This window comes from Podarcis raffonei, chromosome 8 (assembly GCF_027172205.1).
Source record: "Podarcis raffonei isolate rPodRaf1 chromosome 8, rPodRaf1.pri, whole genome shotgun sequence".
Lineage (NCBI taxonomy): Eukaryota > Metazoa > Chordata > Lepidosauria > Squamata > Lacertidae > Podarcis > Podarcis raffonei.
In genome coordinates this window covers 29,499,806-29,522,202 of record NC_070609.1, presented here as the reverse complement: position 1 = coordinate 29,522,202, position 22,397 = coordinate 29,499,806, and the positions used below count along the sequence as shown (strand labels likewise).

The 22,397-nt window shown below is 44.1% G+C and overlaps 1 protein-coding gene across 2 annotated transcripts in view; it reads right to left on the bottom strand.

Annotated features, from left to right (window-relative positions):
• Positions 1 to 2,935: 2,935 nt before the first annotated feature.
• The window catches only part of LOC128418806 (protein argonaute-1), a 50,199-nt gene continuing 30,737 nt past the window's right edge, over positions 2,936 to 22,397 (bottom strand). For both annotated transcript variants that reach the window (XM_053398856.1, XM_053398857.1), the window contains 9 exons: positions 21,284 to 21,417; positions 13,428 to 13,612; positions 11,486 to 11,645; positions 10,081 to 10,171; positions 9,291 to 9,485; positions 8,264 to 8,398; positions 7,819 to 7,920; positions 6,979 to 7,178; positions 2,936 to 5,194 (listed from right to left, as the gene is read on the bottom strand). In XM_053398856.1, coding sequence (XP_053254831.1) covers positions 5,086 to 5,194; positions 6,979 to 7,178; positions 7,819 to 7,920; positions 8,264 to 8,398; positions 9,291 to 9,485; positions 10,081 to 10,171; positions 11,486 to 11,645; positions 13,428 to 13,612; positions 21,284 to 21,417 — 1,311 coding nt within the window. In that variant the 3' untranslated portion in view covers positions 2,936 to 5,085. The remainder of the gene's footprint in view (positions 5,195 to 6,978; positions 7,179 to 7,818; positions 7,921 to 8,263; positions 8,399 to 9,290; positions 9,486 to 10,080; positions 10,172 to 11,485; positions 11,646 to 13,427; positions 13,613 to 21,283; positions 21,418 to 22,397) is intronic.

The window sequence follows — 22,397 nt, the reverse complement described above, 5'->3', positions numbered from 1 at the left end:
TGGGCATGTGGTTTACTGGTATCCAGAAGTGCATGGCCATCTATGCACACCAAAGGCATCAAACCTTTTTCAAGAAATAAGATACCAGTCTTGCCAGAATACTGACATCCTAGTTAGTTTTTTCTTTAAAAAAAAAGCACAACTGTATTCTATGTGGATTTTGTTTATACTTTAAGTGAAAAGTCTGCCTCACAGAAGAAACTCATATCCAGGTGTTGAAACTCTCTTTATAATATTTGAATTCTAGTTTGCTCCTCTCAATAAGGACTGTACAGCAGTTGTTCAAATCTGTTTAATAAATGGACCATACAATGTTCAGTTTCAAATTAAAAAAACACAAACAAGAAAACAAAACTCAACCAATAGCGTGTTTTGTGAACATTCTCTATTTACACTTCAACGCTTCCTTGTAACAGTTTTTCTTAAAAAAAAAAAATGAACACAAACCAGAGTTGCCATCAGTTTAAAACTTTCACAATTTCTTGGAAGTGCAAAATTACATGTGCACACATGATACGGGTTTCACTTTTTTTATTGCTGTTCTGCCATGTTGCTCACATTTCTCTCCAGATAGGACCAACACAACAAGTTTGCTCCTTGCTGCCAAATTGCTTTGAACATTATATTAAAAAGGGATTCTTTGTTGAATCCTTGCAATGCTGACGCTTTTAGGCTTTCCTACAACATCAGTTTTCTATAGACAGAAGCTGCTTTGTTGGTCCCAAAAGGATTATGATACAAAAACCAGGCACGGCAACTTTCCTTTTTTCAGACAAATGTTTGGTAGCCAGAGAATTTTTTCATGTTTTACAGTTGTATAGAATTCTTCAGATGAGAACAGCTCATTTTCCAAACTAAAGAGAACCTCTGGTTCCACGTAAGGATTTACACTAGAGACAATATCTAGATGTCGCTGCATATTTACCCAGCTTTGCCCTCTGTACTGTGTATCCTCTGCCTGAAGAGTGGTGTGTAACTCAGAAAGTTTGCATCCACCAAATGAAAAGATTGTTACCATACCTCTATTTTACATCCTATTAATTTCATTTTGTCAACAGTAGCTTTTGACATGACATTAGGGTCTGCAGTTTATAAAATTGGCGGGGGGGGGGGGGTTAAATATTCCACTGGGCTCATATAAGCCCCTTGGCACAAACCTGAGGCCCACCTTGAATCCCAGTCCAGTTTTTGTACTGCTCCTTGCAATCTTTCGTGGCACAGGTTCTTGCCTTCTTCATCATCCTCTTCCACCCAGCCCAGTGTCTTTTGCTCAAATATAAGCATTAAATTGGAACTAGCAGCAGTGCAGGTAAAATAAAAAACAAGAGCAAACAACGGATAGCTACATAATTATGCTGCCTCCCCAACCCTCACACAAACGAGCACACACGCACGCACACACCACACACACACCTGTGAGAATTTGGCAACATTTTCAGCTGCAGAAGGGCAACATAGCGACAAGAGACAGACTTAAGGTGCAAGGTTAAATGCTCCAAAATGCGTATTCAAATATCTTATTGGTAGCCTTGCAACGCCCCCAAAGTGGGCAGTCTGTGGTACAAAAAAAAAAAAGAATGCCACCTCCTATGTGCTCTCGTGGACTATCAAGAGGACATAATATACAGCTTTGCCAAACCTAAGCAGGAATGGAACAGGGAGCCTCTAGTACACAGAACATGCAGGGAGATCTAACTCATTAAGTAGAACATCTAAAGAGGGGGAGGGAAAATACCCCGAACCCAGAAACTTTGTTCCATAGAGGGTGCAGCAATGACATCATTTACGGCACTTAGTGAAAATTCCGCATGCACCAGGTGGGTGGGAGGGAGAAGTGAAGGATGGGCCAGAAAGCGCTTTGAAACAGGTAAGTTTCCTCTAGCTCAACCTTCAGCAACTTTGTGCCTTCCAGATGATTTGCACTATAACTCCCCAGGCAACTCAAAGCAGTGCAAAACAACTGGAGAGCACCAGGTTGGCAAAGCCTGCCCTAGCTGCCTGTCTCATTAGGTCATGCCAACACCAATTCATTCAAAGCAGCTACTTAACAGCGGAGTGCAAAAATCTGAAAAAGAGAATCCATTGAAAACAATTCAAGTCCTGGAGGTTTGTGTTTGTTTTAAAGCAATTTTTTTTTCAAAACAAAGCTGAATATTTTTTTCAAATTCCCTCCATCTCCCCCACCCCCCAGGTCTGCAAATGCCCAAGTCATTTTTGCTCAAAACGCTTCTGAATCTTGGACCAAATATTTTAGTTGCAATGCTGGTGACTGAACCTACAAATCCCACTCCAAGCACAGAGACAGCGGCGCAGAGGACATGAAGGGGATGCAAAGAACTCAAAAAAGCTGCTTCTAGAAATAAAAGCATCCTCACTCACAAGCCCAAGTAAGAGGGGGGAACTCCCCAACATCTCTTTCTGAAAAACGTAGGGCTCATAATCTAGGTTCATGCTGGAAGATGATAATGTGTTTACCCATGCAGGCACTTGGTTAAGAAGATCAGCTTTTCCAGACGGATGCTTTTGCTGACCGGACTCTGCCCAAAGCAAAGCAATTCCCAGCCTTGCGGGATACAAAGCAGCTGAGTGAGAGGGAAAAGGAAACCAGCGGGGAAAGAGAGAAGAGTCAAAGATCCAAAGAACTGCATAACTCACTGTGTGCAGCCAATAGTGCATTGGACTTGTGCTTCAAAAACCAGTAAGCAGGCACACACCTTCCCAAGTGAAGCAGGTGAACCATTCTGGAACCTGGGGAAGGGCTAAAAGCCAGTTGTGATATGAAGTGGAGATCTGATGCTCAAGGTCAGAAATCTCAGCAGCTGCACACAAGCAATGTTGGAGCATTCCTACAGCAGTTCTTTGGGACCTGGCTAAAGAGTATGAGCCATAATGCCCAAGTAATGTAAAACACAACAGTGCTCCATTCTATGGCACGTTGTTGTTGTTTTTTTGCATAGCATTTTGATGGGTTAACATTCTGCCCCAAAAATAGCATTTGGAGAGAGAGAAGGGGATGGGATGGAGGAGTGAAAATAAAAAGGATGGGATACCTGACTTGACACTCAAAGCTTGAGTGGTAAAATCAGTATTGCCTCACAAGCTGCAAAGCATATGCTTTAACAGGGTGTGCCTACAAAGAGAGTGGCATAGCTGCACAGGTTCAACCTTCCTTTTTAAAAAAATGGTTTTGGCAGTTTAAGGTAATAATCTGAAGAGGCAATGTGGCTTGAGGATAGGTGACATTTCCTTCTCTCACCACATGCCTGCTTTTGTACTAAAATGGCAAGATTGTGTCCGTAACAGAATATGCCAGAGAACCTCCAGCCTTGAAAGCACAAGTAGCTTCTTGTAGGACGTTTGAAATTCAACATCATGGTGGGACAGTATAGATTTGTCTTGTGAATAGGAACTATGTCTACATAGATAGCAAAGTGCATGTTGTTGTTCTGATCCAAGGAAAAGCCAAGTGGGGTTTTGTTTATTTGCATGAGGATGGCAATAATTAAAAGCAGCAGAAACCATCAGGGCAGTTTTGAGAACATGCTGGACCTAAAACTATTCTAAAACTATAAAGGAAAAATAGAATGAAACTTTAGGAAAGAAAAATAAAGACTTTGTGGATTGCACCTCGATTAATGGAAAAGCAGCCAGCCTCTCGCTAATCTCTATCACTTGCATTTTAGTACACATGCTGCCAAAGCAAACAAAAATCTCATAACGCAACCCACCACATAAGCTATAGGAAAACTCCAAAGTATGAGGGGGCTGCTGGGGGAATATTGTGATGTAAACGCTGAGAATATATAAGTGATTTGAGTAAGTTTTGGCAATAAAACTTGGCACCGTATAAAAATAACACTTGGTAATAAAAAATTTCATCGGCATATAAAAAAAAAGTCAGGACATCAATTGATAATGGAGTTTCTCGTTTGTGCTCATGGGGCAGGCAAAAACATTCTTCCTCTTGCAAAACCCCGTTTGTTAGAAATGTAGTTTTTAAATTAAATTTTTTTTTAAAAAAAAGAATCCACTCAAGAAATACATCAGGAACAATAAAATCAACATCAAATAAAAACAAAAGAACAAAAACAGGTTTTATCAGCAGCTCTCCAAATTCATATGTCATGTTAAAAGTGCACAGAATTTTAACCCATCGTGAGGCTGTGAGGCTAACATGAAACTGAAAGCTTTGTGAACGTTAAAAAAAGAACTCCTAATACCTTCAAGATGGAGATTTTTTGGACCACCACCGAGACAAGAGTATCCTTGGTTTGCTTTGCTTTTCCTTTGAAAGGTGAACGAACATCAACATTTTGCAGCATTGCAGTAAGGCACTCGCCCACAGTTGAGTTTGTGACTGTTGCATTAAAAGGGCAGCAGCTATCCCACTTTTAAACAGGCGGAAGACAAGTTTCCTTTTCGGCATTGTGGTAAGTGCTGGGGGTGCCTTACGTAATTATTATTATTTATTATTATTATTATATATAAAGGGGAGAAAATTTCTTCATAGGGAAGGGTAAGAGTGTTAAAATTAATCTATAAACTACTGGCTTTTTCTTTTTCTTCACCAATTAAAGCATCTTGTATCCTAAAATATTAGTTTTTATAAATCTAGTCATCTGTTTTAAGGCTCTACAAATCCCATTTCCCCCACCCATCCCAAACAATAACCAACAAAAATCTTACCAGCGTTTGATTTGGCATTGGAGAACCAAAACAGTTATTTCACAGTCGAGAAAGTCTAATATTGCGTGTGTGTCCCCCCCCTCCATCCCAATAATGAAAACCGTTTTGTTTTTTTTCTTAACAGGAAGTCAGATCTCTTCCTTGGTTTAAATACTTAGTGTGTTTGGTCAGGTAACTAGAAAGCCTGAAAAACAAAGACTACAAAGGTGTGTTCATCCGGTTAAGTGGCTCTCCTGCATTCATTCCAGAGGATGCTGGTTTCCTGCCTCCAACGCCATCTGCGCCCTGCAGTGATTTCTCATTGGATGCCCGCAAGGTGCTCCCAATGCTTCCTCTTTTTAAATTATGGCTCCTACAAATCTGAAAGCTTTCTGGAGTGAGGTAAAAAAAGTTATACTTTCAAGCAAAGTACATGGTACGTAAAGTGTCCTGATGAACTTGTACGGCCTTGGCGAGGGCCTGAGGGTCTCGACCATTACTCTGGCCAGATATGTGACTGCCTTCTCCGCTGAAAGTGAAAGAAACAGGGTGCGAGGGGAAAGAGAACAAAGCATTAGTTGTCAGCATATAAAACCACTACTTATGAATTGCTTCCATTCCAGGTAAGAAGCCTGCAAGCAAATCAGTATTGCCCTAGCAGAAAACTGTCTTAGGTAAAGGTAAAGGTACCCCTGACCGTTAGGTCCAGTTGCGGACGACTCTGGGGTTGCGGCGCTCATCTCGCTTTACTGGCTGAGAGAGCCAGTGTTTGTCCGCAGACAGTTCCGGGCCAGAATAACTAATCCGCTTCTAGTGAACCAGAGCAGGGCACGGAAATGCAGTTTACCTTCCCGCCAGAGCAGTACCTATTTATCTACTTGCACTTTGACGTGCTTTCAAACTGCTAGGTGGGCAGGAGCTGGGACCGAACGGGAGCTCATCCCGTCGCGGGGATTCGAACTGCCAACCTTCTGATCAGCAAGCCCTAGGCTCTGTGGTTTAGACCACGGCGCCACTCGTGTTACAATATCACAAATATCCAGACATAGCCAAAAATAAGTATAAAGTATCGCTGCACAGAAAAGACTTGCCAGGTGTACTATAACCCTTCTCTGGGGCAAATAAATTATTTGCACCTAGAAACTAAAGACCAAACTCTGACCTCCGGTCAGCTCAGCCTGATCTGCAGAATCTTCTCTAGTGGTCATCACTGATCATTGGTGCTGCTGCCGGACAAGGAAGAACCTTCAAGGATCTCAACAGTGAACATCTGTGAGATGTTCTACCTGGGACTGAGCTCTCTAGAGTCCACCCCATTCTGCACCACCTCTTTAACAATTAAGCTTCCAGCAACTGGCTGACTGCAAAGCCTTTGAGTGCCTTTTTTGACAAGTTAAGTTACAATGTAATAGATTTATTTTTCAATAATATTATGTTTTAAGACAGAAGTATGGAACCACAGGACAGGTAGCCAAATGCGGCCTTCCAGGTCTCTTGACTGGTCCTCAGTTCTCTCAGGCCGTACGCCTCACTGGTTCGCACAGTAAAAACAGGGGTGTATAATGCCATTTCTGTTATCTTGGGTTGGCTAATCAGTACCCCTCCAAATTCTCTGCAGTACAAAGCCCACCATCCCTGATCATTGGCCAGGCTGGCTACCAACACACCGTGGCACAGAATCGACTTGGGGAAGAGGGGGGAATCTATGCTGCCCACCACCTGTACCCAATAATGACGGCAACTCTAGCAGGCCCACAGATTCATCAACCCTGCCCTTTTCTCAACAAAGCCTAAGGACCCTATCCAGTGCTAGTTCTACTCAAGAGTGGATCCATGAAATTAATACACAGGACTAGCTCAGGCCCATTAATTTCTATGGATCTACTCTGCGAAGAACTAGCAATGCATATAACCCTAGGTATCTGTAACTGAAACAATCACATACCCTTCCCTTGTTTCCCTCTTCTGCCTCCCACTTCCCCTCCCCTCCTTCAGTTGTTTTTCAGATGGCAACCCCTTCGAGCAGCGACCTGCCCTCTTGTGCTCCGTAAAGCACCATGCCTATTGGTGGTATAATGCGACAATCAACCCATCAGGGACTCTACAAATGGGATGTACCTGACATACAAATCTGTTCCTTCAGAACTGAAGACACACATTCAAACCCAGGTGTCATTGGGCTTCCACCGCTCAGTGATGATGGTGAAGGAAAACAAGTTACCGTGGAGCCACGTAACTGCCCGAGTCTATCCTGCTCCACGGATGGAAACAAACAAGTAGAGGTACTACATGTACAGACACCTAGCTGCTCACCTGTCATGCTCTTTGTCCACAAGGTGATATCGCGCCCGAAATGCCACCAAGCGGGCATAGTATGCTGGTGCTGGGATAGAGACTGAGCGAGTGCAGCGTACGTAAGTGTGGCAAAGCTGGTAGGTGAGAATCTGAAGCTCATCCGCTGTAAACCGGTTGTCATCCCAAAGAACGTAATAATGGGAAGGTCTGCTTGTACCCTGGATGGGAAGAAGAACTGGAATCAGTAGGGTACACAGGGAGGAATGATGATAACTTCCTAAGTGCAGTGGAAAGATGGTCCATCTACAGGGGTAGTGGCTAACCTTTTCAGTACAAAGGCTGCATGCCAAACCAGCCAATGCGCATGCAATCTGGTCCATGGGTTTGCCAACCCTGTGCTAGGTGGCCTTAGACAAGACCTCCCCCAGCTTCCAATCCCCACTGGCATTATGGATATAGTAATATCAACATCTTACCAGGCTGACGTATGCATTACTGAGCTAATATGAAGTGCTTTGTGCATTCAAGAACCTCTAGGTAAATTCCAACCACCACTATGGTGACCCACAAAACCCAGAGGCCACCGTCTCAACTTGGTCCCTTTGTTTTATCTTTCCTCGTGGTCAACTGAGCCAACTGCTGCTCCTTCCCCAGATCTACAGCCCCCATAGAACCTCTGCTTCAGGTAGCCACAATAAGCTGGTGCCCATTCACCAGCTCCTTCCTTGCTATTGCCTCCCTCCACAAAAAGAGAACAGGGATTATAGGGGTAGGAAAACTGAAGTATACTCTGGGATTCTGGCTATTATCTAAATCACCTCCTCTCCTTAAATAAAAAAGGTGATTAATACACAGTACCTGAATGCCAGCATGACTACACAGGTAGAAGTCAAACTCAAATGGATGAGTGATGTTTGTATCCACTGTTGTTCCTGCTGGAATGTTCCCACTTTTACCGATCTGCAGAGTTTATTACAAAGGAAACAAAAGCATAAACGCTGTTAGCAAGAGAAATTGTCTGGGATGTTTAAGCAAGATGCTAAGACAAATGTTAAGCAATGCTAAGAAAAAGCAATTGCCTGGGATGCCTCCACTATCCTTTAGGGATCTCAAGCAAGTTAGTTAGGGAACTGCTGTGCCAAACAAAATAAAAGAGAATAATTAAATTAGCTTCGTATCTTAAACCTCTCAGGCTTTATTAATGCTATCAGCAATCCCACAATTGCCACTCGTTAGCCTCGCTGATCTGTGTTTACACAACCAAAAAACCTAATTTGAAGCATGCCCCATCACTGATCCTCACCCTCTCATTCTTATCTGCACAGAAGAGGCGAGTGTGGTGTCGTTTCTGCACAACAATGTAAGTAATGCCTGGCTGGTAGTCCTTCTCCAATTTGATGCAGGCGTCACGGATGGCCAGGAGCTCATAATGAAGGATCTAAGAGAAAAGCAGCCATAATGCTTTAAAAGGTAGAAGGACAAAGAAAACACCATACTGCCCCCCCTTCTGTTTCTAGAAAGATCATCTATTCATTGAGCCATTTATTTTATTATTATTTTTTGCTTGATCATATGAAGAGTCTTTTTTTAATTTAAAAAAAGGATTGAGGCCACCTTATTCTAAGGCATGATTACAGCTAATTGAAAACATTTTCACCCAGTAAAATGGACTGGAAGTGAATATAGCACAACTCAACAAAAGATAAAGCACTTTGTAAGACAAATGTATGGTTAATTTACGGAACTGGCTGCCCCAAGTTGTAGGCACATCTACAGGCTTAAGGTGGCTTTAAAGGGGGAGGAGGCAAAAATACAAAGAGAGAGAGGCCTATCAACAGCTATTAATACCTAAATGGACCCTCCTGAAACGTTTACTCCTGAAAATCAGTAGCTGTTGCCCTTGTGCCCTGCCTCTGGGTCCTCCATAAGCCAGGCCTGGGAAATTTGGGGCCCTTTAGATGTTGTTGGGCTCCAGTTTCCATCAACCCCAGCCACCAATACCATTGGGATGGTGGAAGTTATGGCTGTCAACAAAATCATAATCACCATCATCTTCAGGGCCACAGGTCCCCCAGACCTAGACTAAATGGACCTTTATTTATTTCATAAAATTTATACACCACTTGATTGTAAAAAATCTTAAAGCGGTTTACAAAAATCCAATTAATCAAATTCAACAGAACTTATCTACTGCTGAAGCTCACCTTAAACTGGGCAATTCCTAACCTGTACCTACTGCAAACCTCTGTCCTTTCCGCCTAATGTGAACCGAAGCTTCCTGCACAGGATCCATTCCTGCTGGTACTACTGAGGAAAAGAGGCCCCCTCACCTGTGGAAGCTGTCCCTCCGGCACTCCATCACGGTAGAAGATTATGCGGGTGGGTTTGAAGCGAGTGGACTTGTAAAACTGGATGAGGAGCTCTCTCACCATGTACGACAGGTCCTCTATGATCTCCTGCCGGGGCCGCTGAACCCGCACGGTGGCACAGTAACGGCTTGGGTGGGCATCCATACTGCCCACCACCTGCAGCCAATAAAGAGCAAAAGTGTGAAACTTGCATGCCACTGAAACTGAGAATTGTTATTATTATTAAGAACTTCACCCTGTTTTATTTCTATCAGGCTTGGGTGTGGGTAGCAATCCTGATGAAAGTGAAGGACTGTCAACTGGTGAAGACAAATGGGAGAGAACAGGCTGAAGACAACACTGCCTCTCCCTACGCTAGGGGACTTAAGAGGCAACTCCCTAGACATCTGTGCTAGGCTACATGGACACAAGGCAAATGTACCTATGTGAGCCTCTCACTGAACTCCATCCTGAATGAGCAGGTTGGTGCACAACTGAGGTGGTGGCCGAGTGCTCCAGACAGGCACACAGAACAATGTCTTATACCGAACCAAAGCTATGGTCCATCTAGCTCAGTATTGCCTACACCGATTGGCAATGGTTTTCCCGGGTTTCAGGCAGGAGACATTCCCAGAATTCCCTGGAGACTGAAACTGGGACTTTCTGCACACAAAGCATGTGTTCTATCTTTGAACTATGGCTCTTCCCTTCCTGATGGTCTGGGGCCGAGCCAGCCTATTACACACCACAACATTTGAGAGGTAAAACTTACAGCTGTTATAGAAGGCTTCTTTCCATCACCTGCTGGGGGATGAGTCACATCAGCTCCAAGGAATATGACTGGCTGCTGAAAGACAGCAGACCTGGGAACAAGATTGAGTAGAAGATTTAGTACCAAATACAACCAGAGATTTTTTTTTTAGGGAACACCCTTCTACAAAAGCTAGCTGTCCAACGTTTTGTAGCTAAATTAAAGCAAGTTACTTCCTTCTGTTAGAGCAAGTTACTGACAAGCAATATAATCAGAGTTACATGCTTTTATCTTCCCCCGTCTCCCTGAAATTCCAAGCCAAGTCCCAAAGAACTCCTCCTGAAAGTGTGTTCATCAGGCCCCCACACTGGCAATTTTCCACTGCACTATTCATTTTTAAAAAAAACAACAAAGTAACAGCTGGAGACAAAAACGATGAGAAATCTGATAAAAAAGCTCTCATAAAGTATTCAGTATAGTTGTATAACTGGCTAAATGTTTAAACCATGAAACATTTCAGGTGACCCTTTTTTTACTGCTTAATTGTAAGAGTTATGGTTCTTTAGTAATTTTTCATTTTTTAAAAAATCTGGACTGTAAACTTGGTTTACAATCCAGATTTTTTAAATTAAAAAATGCGAATGCAAAGCACTGGGTAAATAGCAGAAATTTTGCACTGGGGAAATTGGAAATTTTGAACAGGGCAAAAAATGAGCAGATACATAATTCCACTTACTATGTGTAGTTCATTCTAGGACAAAGAATCAAATTTCTCAGTTCAACAGGAAGGTTCTTCAGATGCAGATTATATATGTTCCTTTGTTTGACATTTTGCGGCTGCACTCCTGTGGTCCCTGGGAGAGCATCCCAGGGGCCATAGGGTATCACAGATCTCCCTAGGTAGACAAGGTCCACCCATAAAAGCACCCATCTTGCAACCATAGTCACCTCCTTAGCCATTAGTGCTTCAGCAGTGGAGAGCAGCAACAGAAATTGCCGGTGCAAATCAATCCAGTAAATAGGATCAGTATTCATTGTTGCTGTTGTTGTTTTCCATCCACAAACAATACACGATTAAGTCCCCCACCCCACCCTGCTTTGTGCCTCGTTTACTTTGCATTGAAATGAATGGGGTGGAACGATGGAATGCCAGTGTAGCTTACATAAATTACGTGTGTTACGTAATTTCACCACAGTGGATGTGGAGATGAACAGCATAGTTTGGGATGGAATATGAATGGCAGAACAGAAACCGTTGCATGCAACCAATACAGGACAATATGGAAACCAATGCCTTCTTACATCCCTGTTCTTGCTCAGTTATGCCAGGTAGCAGGGTGTGCTTGTGTGAGCTACAACATCACTGGGCGAGGGGTGGGGGGTTCAAGTGAAGGTACTTCCCCTCCATCCCACTTGGCAAACGTACCGCTGGTGAGGCACCAGGATGTTGTTGATCCCGCCGAGCTTGACATTGATCTTGAGGCAGAGGTTGGAAAGAGTCTGTGGCGATGTCTTCACAACATTCTTGACCTGCACGCACTGGGTAGCCATCCCCAGGAGCGTGTCCCCCACACGCTTTACCTCCGCTGCAGACAGAAGAGTCAAAGCTTGTTAAAGCAACAGGCACCTCGCGGCTTCTCCTTGAAAAGGATAGCAGGAACATATCTGGGGAAGGTTTCCATTTGATATGTGGAGGGATAAGGCAATAGCTTTAAGAGAGGCTGAGAATTCCAGAGCTGATTTTAAAGCATGCGGGTTTGTAGACCTACATGCACTGCATCGCTTCAAACTACAGACAGCGCAGGGGGGCAAATGACACAAATCTTAATTTTCTTTTTTTCATCTTGAAAATATGCTCCTAAAATCTGTAACTATAGAGGCTGGATTACCGTAATAAACTCCATGTGGGGCTGATCTTGAAGACAATCCAGAAACTCAACTACAGTGGTACCTCAGGTTAAGTACTTAATTCGTTACAGAGGTCCATTCTTAACCTGAAACTGTTCTTAACCTGAAGCACCACTTTAGCTAATGGAGCCTCCCGCTGCACCGGTCCGCCGGGGCACGATTTCTGTTCTCATCCTGAAACAAAGTTCTTAACCCAAGGTACTATTTCTGGGTTAGCAGAGTCTATAACCTGAAGCGTATGTAACCCGAGGTACCACTGTAGTGCAGAACTGCCAGATTGCTAACAGAGACAGAAGAGCAGCCCTACGGCATCAAGCCAAAGGCCTATGAGGTCCAGCATCCTGTTCTCACATTGGCCAACCAGATGCCTGTGAGAAACCCTGCAAGCTTTCTCATAACATGATACACAACCAACAGGAACAAGAAAAAGAAAGCTCTTCACCACTTCCTGTACACTTTGCTTTAGGAACACAGGAAGCTTCCTTATATCAAGTGAAACCATCTGGCTCAGTATTGTCTATACTGACTGGAATCTCACCAAACTGTGCCTGGAGATGGTGCAGTTGAACCTGGCACTTTTTCATTCTACCACTCAGCCACAGCTCTCCCCAAGAGGTGGGATCTATTACATCTGTTCTGAAACAACGTAATTGGCTCCTTGTCCACTTCCAGGCTCAGTTCAAAGCGGTGATGCTTATCTACACAGTATGAGACTCAGATACTGGTTGGATCTTCCTCTCCCATACTCCCATGGATGTCCAATTTAACTAAGGCAGTCAGCAAAAGCCATGGAGAGTACCTTTTCAATGGTGGCAACCTTGCCTGTGAAATTGCTACCTGAGGAAGGCTTGTCTGGCTCCTACTTTATTGTTGTCCCTTCTCAGGCTCTCAAAAAGCTTTTACAGTTTTTAAGTTTTCCTAAGTTTCTACTTTTACTGGAGGCCGTTTGTTTGTTTGTTTGTGCTTGTTATTGTGGGATTTTGTTTGTTTGGCCCAGAAAAAGCCAACTAACTTTGAAGGTGTGGGATAAATCTTTTTAGCACTTAACATAGAAATCTAACTTCTGAAGAAAAGGGGTTTAGCCTATTCACGTCCCTGCTGCACTAACTTTCTACATTCAAAGGCACAGTTTGTCCTTTAAAAAGAAATATATAGTAGTAGTAGTAGTCATCATCATCATCATAGTATTTACATTTGTTTACTGTCCTTCTTTCAAAAACCACAGGGCAACCAAAGCAGATTCTGTGCCAAAATCAGGCCTAAACCCCAATTAAAACAGATCTAGAAAATCAGCTTTCTCCAAGAGCACACGGATCTGGTCTGAAACCACCCACTCAAAAACCTTGTCCAAGAAGGGGAAATTGGCAACTGGAAGTGTTGGATTATTAAGGGTTCAATGGACAGAAATTCCCTTTTGTCCTCCCCCCTTCTAGCAACTCCCTCCTTTCCTGTAAACATACCATACACCGGCGTCTTCCCTGGCAGGATGACTATGATAAGCTGGAGCCCCGAATAGGTGTTCTTAAGGTGACGGAACATGGGCTCCACACTGTCTGCACCTTGTGCATATTTGCAGAAACATGGCTGGCCCTGGATTGGCATCCCTGCATCCTTGGAGATCTTGCGCAGCTGGTCTGTAAAGTTCCTACGGCACGGGGGCAAAGAAAATGAGGTTTGAAAAGAGGATGCAGGTAGAGTTTATTATGACTGGTTATCCCTCTAACAAGCAGTGCTGTTGCACAGGATGGGGAAGGGGAACCCATGGCTCTCCCAACTCCCATTAGTCCCAGCCAGCAGAGCCAACACTCAAGAAAGATGGGAGCTGCAGTCTAGAGGGCCACAGGTGTCTCTCTCTTTTTTAATTTTTTTTTAAAAAATTTCAGTGCAGAATCATAACAAAAATTACAAACATTGAATCCAAAATAATACTATACAAACAAAAAAAACCAGAAAAAATATAGAAAAATATAGGGGGGGGGACAGAAAAGAAAAAGGGGGGGGGAAGCAAAGGAAACAAAACTAAACTAAAAAAAGCACACATCTACAGAAAAAAACCATATCGTTACATACATAAACACAAATTGACTTCCTTCCTTTGTTCTAAGACCTCAAAAAATTTACTCTTACTGTATTGTTGTGTCTAATTAGATTACTTCCACCTTGGTACTTTTTTTTTTTAACACCATTTTTCTTTTTTTTTAACCCTGTAAAGCATCATTCATTACATACCAATATACTTACTCCAGAACAATGTTTTTTCATATACTCTTTAGCACAACCCCATTCTTTTAATAATTTCTGGTCCGATTGTCCCCTTATGTAAGCTGTGAGTCTTGCCAGATTTATGTATTCACAAAATTTAATTTGCCAATCTTTCACTGATGGAATTTTTCTGCCTTTCCAGTTTTTAGCTATAAGCATCCTGGCAGCTGTTGTTGCATAAAGGAATACTTTCCTTTGATTTTCGGGGGTATCATTTGTAATTAAACCTAAAAGGAATGCCTCCGGGTTTTTACTGAAAGATATTTTAAACATCTTTTTGAGTTCTTCGTAGATTTCATTCCAGAATTGTTTAATAGGTCGGCATTCCCACCACATGTGAAACATTGTTCTTACTTCTTTTTTACATCTCCAACAGGTATTCGATTTCAATTTGTAAATTTTAGGGCCACAGGTTTCTCATCACTTCACTGAGGGGTGTGTTGGGTCCAGGACGGAGAACTAAAAATCCATCTCAAAAGTCTGCTAGTTGTCCCTAAGCCCACAGGAAGCAGTGAAGGGAACCAGTGGCCCTCCAGTTGTTGTATTTTTGACTACAACTCCCATCATCCCTGACCACTGGCTACTCTGGCTGGGGCTAATGGGAGTCCAACAACATTGGGAGGAGAACCTGTGGCCCACCCAGGCATGAAGGAACCATCTCCAAGCAATCGCCCATAGCCCTGGATGGGAGGGACAACCCTGCAATACCCAGGAGCAAGGCCCCAGGTTCTACAGCAGATGCTGTAGCTTGCTGCCAGCTTCTCAACACCAGTTTTCCAGAGGCATCCCCAAAAAACTGCCCCATACATTTTGAAGGAGGTGGGCTACCAGAAGACATTATGCTGCTGCTTCAATATCTGATCCAGCTCCCTATTAGAAATCTGGGAAGCTGCCTTATACCAAGATGAGCCACTGATCCATCAAACTCAGTATCAACTCATCAACCTTTTTATTCGACCGTCAGTCAGAAAAAAGTACATTTGTCAATACACAGTTAAAACATCCAGGAAGATTTTAGAACTTAGCCAACACTAAAATGGGCTAAACAGATAGCCCCATATCAATACAGTCAATTATAGTCTTGCGACGCTTAAAAGCTAAAAAAAGAAATTTGGCCACCAAGGAAGGTATAGCTCTAGTGAAATTATTCAGCAAGTGTAAAACCTGGTTTTCTCTGGGTAGGAAGCTAAATTGACATAGGAGTGGGTCTATAAAATTTTGTCTAAGCTCTGCATAAGAAGGGCAAGTCAAGAGAATGTGTTTGGTGGACTCAACCACACCCATGGCACAATGACAGGTTCTCTGGGCGTATGGTACTCCCCTATACCTTCCCCACAATATCGCAGAGTCAAGGACATTTAATCTAGCCACTGTAAGAAGTCTGCGGTATTCCACATAGTGGATTTCTACAAAGTAGGGAGCTGGTAAAAGGTAAAGGTAAAGGTACCCCTGCCCGTACGGGCCAGTCGTGTCCAACTCTGGGGTTGCGCACCCATCTCGCTTAAGAGGCCGGGGGCCAGTGCTGTCCGAAGACACTTCCGGGTCACATGGCCAGCGTGACAAGCTGCATCTGGCGAGCCAGCGCAGCACACGGAAACGCCGTTTACCTTCCCGCTAGTAAGCGGTCCCTATTTATCTACTTGCACCCGGGGGTGCTTTCGAACTTTTAGGTTGGCTGTTAGGGAGCTGTTAGGGAGCTGGTATGGTCCGATAAATCTGGTCCCCTAGAAACATCCCTGGTTTTACCTGGGCTATGTCCTCTTGTCTGGCAATGTCACTCAGTCTCCGGGAGATCACAGCTCTAGCTTGATTGTACGTCATAGACTCAAAGTAAAGGTGAGACAATCCGCAGGATTGAACCTCGTTAATGACCTCCCTTTCCCACGATGATTGGAAATCGTCCCTCAATATCAAGGGGGCAATACCCACTGGTTTAAAACAAAGCTTGAACCATAGCCAGAGCTTCGTCTTCAAGGCCACATACCGTAGAGCTTGCCAGCCGACCTCTAATCTCATAACCGCACCCGCTACCGAGGGGGGAATCCTAAGGATGGCTCTAAGAAATCGCGTTTGGATAGAATCCAGTTTCAAAAAATCCCTACGGGAGCCTAAAGAGATGCCCACCAAAAGAAGGGGGAGGACTTTCATTTGAAAGAGTCTCAAAGCTATCTTCACTGATTGAGCCTGATTCTTAGCATATAGAGATCTAATCTGGGTGGCTGCTTTAGTTGCATTAGTTGTTATATAGTCTCTATGGGCCAGAAAAGACCTATTTGACCGTATTACTTGTCCCAGATATTTAAAGCAGTTAACCTGCTCTAGGGGGATCCCGTTCATCGATCATCGATGGAGTCTCGGTCGGGCAGAGAAGACCATGATCTTGGTCTTAGCATAGTTGGGTTGGAGCTCATGCTGATCACAGTATTCATGTAGAGCTTGCAACGTTCTCCTCGGTCCAATAGGGGATCTGGCAAGAAGTGCGGCGTCATCCGCATACAGAAGAACATTCAGAGATCAGCCTGCTAATTTGGGGGGGTGGAAAGCATCATTGGCCATGTGAGTCACCAGTGAGTTAATGTAAAAGCTAAACAATGCTGGGGCCAATAGACAACCCTGTCTTACCCCTCTAGTGGTGGTAACAGGGTTGGAGACTAGGCCTTTATTGTCTAGCCTGATTCTCAGAAAGGTGTTTGTATGGAGGCTGATAATCAGATGAAGGAGACGACGATCGATCTTTGTAGCAGCCAGTTTTGTCCATAGCTGCTTTCTAGAGATTCGATCAAATGCCTGCTTAAGGTCAATAAAAGCCACATGAAGAACCTTTGGGGCTTTGCCGGCATACTTTTCCGCCAGGTGATTCAAGGTTAATATTTGATCTGTGGTAGATCTTCCAGGGCGAAAACCCACCTGTTCATCGGCAATGATATTGTCGTCCTCCATCCATTTCGATAGTTTGTTTAACAGGTACCCCAAGTAAATCTTCCCAATGACATTTAGCAAGCTGATTGGCCTAAAGTTGCTCGGCTCTGTACGTGGGCCTTTCTTATGTATTAATACAATCAACGCAGAGCTCCAGCTTGAGGGAAATTTTGCTGTTTTGTTTATATGCGTGTAAAGTGCTGCTAAAAGTGGGATCCACCAATCTTTATTTGTTTTGATGGCATCAATGGATATAAGGTCATCACCGGGGGCCTTGCCTGCTTTAAATCGATCTATGAGGGTTTCAACTTCAGGGCATGTAACTGGGTCCCAATCGGGCAGTGCTTCCGGCTCCACCGTATCTCCGCAGGCATCATGGGCTGCATACAGATCGGCGAAGTATCTTTCCCAAGTGTCCGCTGAGATGTGGGGTTCTATTCTTGCAAGCGGCCTACCCAGGTATCTGGAAATTAACTGCCAAAAAGAGGCTGGATTTCTATTCTCTGCAGCTATCAAAAGGTTGTTCCAATTGTTTCTTTCTGCCTCAAGCTTCTTTTCCTTTAGTAGGGCTTTGTAACTTCTCCTGAGGGTGATAAGGCGGTTATTTGGCATGGGGTCATTTGATGCTCTGTATGCCAACCATTCATTATACAGATGATTCTTGAAGTTTTTGCATTCCTCATCGAACCATTTTTTGTGGAAAAACTGTTTACCATGCTTTGTGGGGGACCGAGCTAGTGTTGGTTTTAGAAAGTTCTACTAAATCGTCATATATTGGTAGAGGCTCATCCACCTGCATAAGGGAAGCCCTTTTTATTTGGAGCTGATCAGACCAGAGAAGTTCGTTCAACTGCTGGGCCGAGTTGGAGGTCCATTTAAGGGCTGTAGGTCTTATCTCCAGATGATCATTTGATAGGTGCACAAAGGAGTGCCTATCAAGTTCGTCAGCCAGAGTCAAGGAAATTTCTAGAGGGAAGTGATCACTCTCCAATCTTGTAGCCACCTTAAAGCTGGATATTTTGGGGGTAAGGTCGGGAGATATCCATACAAAATCAATAGTGGATGCACGTGAGCCTGACCAATAGGTGAATTCGGCAGGGTAGTCCGAGCTGACTGCCCCATTTAGCAGAAGGAAATTGAGGGCCAGCAAGGTTTGCCTGCATTTGAAACCTGCGTAAGTGGCTATGTTATCTTCGAATTTCCTTGGTAAAAGATCTGTAGTCATAAGAGGCGAAGAAGGGTACTTGTTAAATTTAGAGAATAAGATTTGGTCAGTATGTGACAGGCGTCCATTAAAATCTCCCGCCAACAGAAAAGTGGCTTCGGGGTATTTATCAAAAAGCGTTTCCAATGTCACTTGGATTTCCTGCCATCTCAGATCAACCAAATTTCTCTTATAAATTGGACATAAGTAGATATTGATCACTACTATCGTTTCCTCTGCTGTTTGCAACTTTATAATCAGCATGAGTGACGACTGGATGTCGATTTTTTCGGCCTGAAGATTTATGGCTAAGGAAACAAAAGTAGCCAAGCCTCCTTGCGGTCTACCATGTGATAACGAGTTCTGCGTGGCATTCAGGTAGAAGCCCTTGTATCCTGTTAGATAGAAGTCCTCACAAGCCCATGACTCTTGGAATAGAAGGATGTGGCTGCTATTTATATAGGCAACAAATGATGAATCTGTCAGTTTGGATTTAATACCAGCCACATTCCATGATAGTAGTGTTAAGAGGCCGCTTTGTGTTTCCCTCATGATTTCTCTTGCGTGGTTAATCCTGGAGAATCCAAATGGGGGTGCACGCTGCGTGAAGGGGCAGTAGGGTGAAAAAAGGCAGTGATTTTTGATTGTTTGCATTTCAGGTTCAAGTTGTCACATGTCACAGGAGCAGCCAGTGGCTGGGGCGAATTTATAGATCGCTGTAAGAGAGAATCTTGATACGAGTTGGTGTTACTAGCCGACAAGTCCATAGACTCGTCGTTTGTCGTATGCTCTGTAGTTACAGGAGTCGTGCCTTGAGGATCGAGGCTTGTTAATGGGAAAGCACTATGTAAGACAGAAGAAAGACATCCTTTTCGGTTAGCTTCCAGTAGCTTGTTTAGCCTTGCCACTGCCTCAGTGTTTGTCCAAAGGGCTACTGGATCTCCCAGTGTCTCTTGCATCGTCATGGTATCAGCACAAGGAATGCAGCCATTTTGAGGATTGGAGATCGTTATCGCTGCAGAGGGGTCCACATGGGCTTGTGTCTGCCAATCTTTAGGAGCATCTATAATGGCCAAGGCTGGACTCGTCAAAGCTCTACCCCTTAAGGCAGTCCCTTCTAGCAGGTGGGATGGTCGGCTAGTAAATCGTAGGGAGGGGTTCATAGGAAGGGTCCGTTGCTGCGAATTCCAGTCATAATCCTCAATCCTCCTTGTAGGCCGGCTAACCAAATTTGCTGAGTTTGGGATTTTCCCAATAATGCCCCTACAGTTGTTAAAGAAGCATCTTTGTGGGAAGATTCCATACCAGTTGAGGCGATTTTGAAGTTTGCTCAAAAGTGCAGGAAGCCTGGGAGAGTCAAACTTGAGCAACAAGCGCTTAAATTTTGGAGTCTCTGGCAGCCATTCTAATGATAGGAGATCACCCTGGGCCAAGTAGGACCTGGTCAACATTCGCGATGAGATCACAGCAGCTTTACAATTTCTCCAGGCATAGTAGGGGAAGCAGGAGTGAGCGATGTTCAAGCATATATTGTTAGGGGTGAGTTGGAGGTTTACTAGCTGCTGCCCCCTACTTAGGCTCTGTGCCTCATGATTATCAGGTCCCTGATGATTTAATGGCGGATTCAAAATCGGGGCAGGGGTTTTGGTGAAGGCATTTAGTTTTCCCTCTAACATATTGATGGAAGCTGATAGCACCTTTATTTCGTCAGCCAAGTGCAGGCAATATTTCTGCAAAGTCCTCAGCTCCACTGATTGTACTATATCACATAAAGATTTACGATGAGGGTCGGGGTGGGGAGAGAGGCCATCTGGGCTGGAGGTTATATCCAACAGCGATTTGTCTCCTGGCAAGGGAGTATTTGAAGTCATTGCGGGGTCATATGGACAGTCTACCTGCTTGGAGGTGTTTAAAAGGTTGTTTGGAGTCATTGCAGGATCATGTAGGCAATCTAACTGCTTGGAGGTAACAGGTGAAGGAAGCACAAGATTGCAGAAAAACTCCTCCAATGATGAGATAGAAGGCTCTGAGGTCTTAGGTGGTGAATCCAGCCCAGTAGGCTTCGAAACCTTAGACATAGGTTCTGAGGCATTAAAGGAAAGGTCTTCCACAGAAGAGGTACGACCACGTTTTAGGTTCTTCATGCTAAACCCCTTGAGCGGCTCGGTTATCTAAGAGTCCTTCAAAGGCCAAGCAAGAGCTGGTGGAAGGCCAGGGAAGCGCGGCCGGCGGCTGCCCAAGTTACAGCTAATCAGGTTGTTAGTGAAGCTCATTAAGGAGATTTATGGCGCTGACTTTGCAAGCTTCCACAGGGTGAGTTCCTGGCGTTATCATCAAAACATTATCGTGCTAACTTCCAGAGAAAAATAGGAGCGGAGTAACTTACAGCATGAACTGGAAAGGGGAGCTCCGGCAAGCGCGTCTTACTTCGTCGCCATCTTGGCCCCTCTCCCGCACCCTAACTCAACCTAATGATAGTAGGCTCTGAAAAAAGGGACACAGATTTGTATATACTAATGTATACTAAGAGGCACACATGAAGAAATTGCTACTATAAATGAAAATAAAATATATCTCACCACTGTGGCGTAAAGTCTGATCACGTGATCAAGCTGCCAAGCTTCTGTTTACTACTTATGGGCAACTTCTAAGTTCCCTGTTCTCTCTTCTTATATTCTTTATATTTAAAAGGCTTGGACTGAATAGTCCTTCAAAGACAGGCCTCTTTCAAAAGATTCTAAAGCCAGATGTATGGTCAGCATAAGCCCGCCCCATTTTTCAAACTCAGTATCACCTACACCTTTTGAACTCTACCTGGAGATGCCAGGGATTGAACCTGGGTCCTTTTGCTTGCGAAAGAGTGACTCTAAGCCGTGGTCCTTCTATAGCCACGTCCAGTTCCCCACACCCACAAACATACCACTCACTTACTTCAGAACTTCTTCCCTGCATTGCTTCTGGGGGGCGAAACAGGCTATGGCCCAGACTTTGATCTCAATGCCATTGTAGAACTGCTTCCCCCTCATGTCCCATACCCCCTGGTTGGGTGTGGCGATGGCACGGTTCTGCAGGGAAAGAAAATGGTGGGTTGATCTTTCAAAATAAACACCACCTACCAGGGGAGTTTGGGGATCATTTGCCCTACACACCCCACAGAGATAACCGTTTTAGAGGATGGCTAGTCAATTGGGGGGCTGGGGTTCATCTGGCATCAATATCCAAGCTTAACTGTTTATTAAAATCTAAGAAAAGCCTGCTGAATCAGGCCAATGGTCTATACAGTACAGCATCCTGTTTTCACAGTGGCCAGTCAGATGCCTGCGGAAAGCCTACAAGCTGGGCCTAAGCGCAACAGCACTCTGCACAACTGTGACTCCCAGCAACTGGTAAACGAGAGGCATACAGCCGCTGACAGGGGAGGCAGAATATAGCCATTGTGGCTAGTAGCTTGCACTCCATGCATTTGTCTGATCCTCTCTCAAAGCCATCCAAATTGGTGGCCACCTCCAACAATCAATATAAATAATAAAAATAAACAAGTTTCCCTATTAAAAATAGCACCAAATTAAAACACTTAGAACTATTTAAAAGCACCAAAACAAAATGCGCAACACCCGCCCTCAGAAGACCCTGCCACAATCGTCAGTTAGCAGCCAAAGGCTTCTCTAAACAAAGTTATTTCCTTGCCAGCAAAAGGGAAGCAAAAGGGGACCAGCCTAGATTCCCCCCAAAGGGAGCTCCACAATCCATTGCGAGCAGCCCTTGAGAAGGCCCTCTCTTGTGTCCTTGCCTGTGGTGGGACAGATAAAATTTTATTCTGTAAGCCATCTTGAAAGGATTTCACCGGTAAAAGATAATAGTCATAAAATCGTAGAATTGTGGAGCGGAAGGGACTACGAGGGTCACCTAGACCAGCCCCCCCTGCAATGCAGGAATCTTTTGCCCAATGTGGGGCTTGAACCCACAATCCTGAAAATTAAACGCAATTTATATGGTGACTGATGGAAGGCTTTGGGGATGGGGTGTCAAAATGTCCATTCCTTAG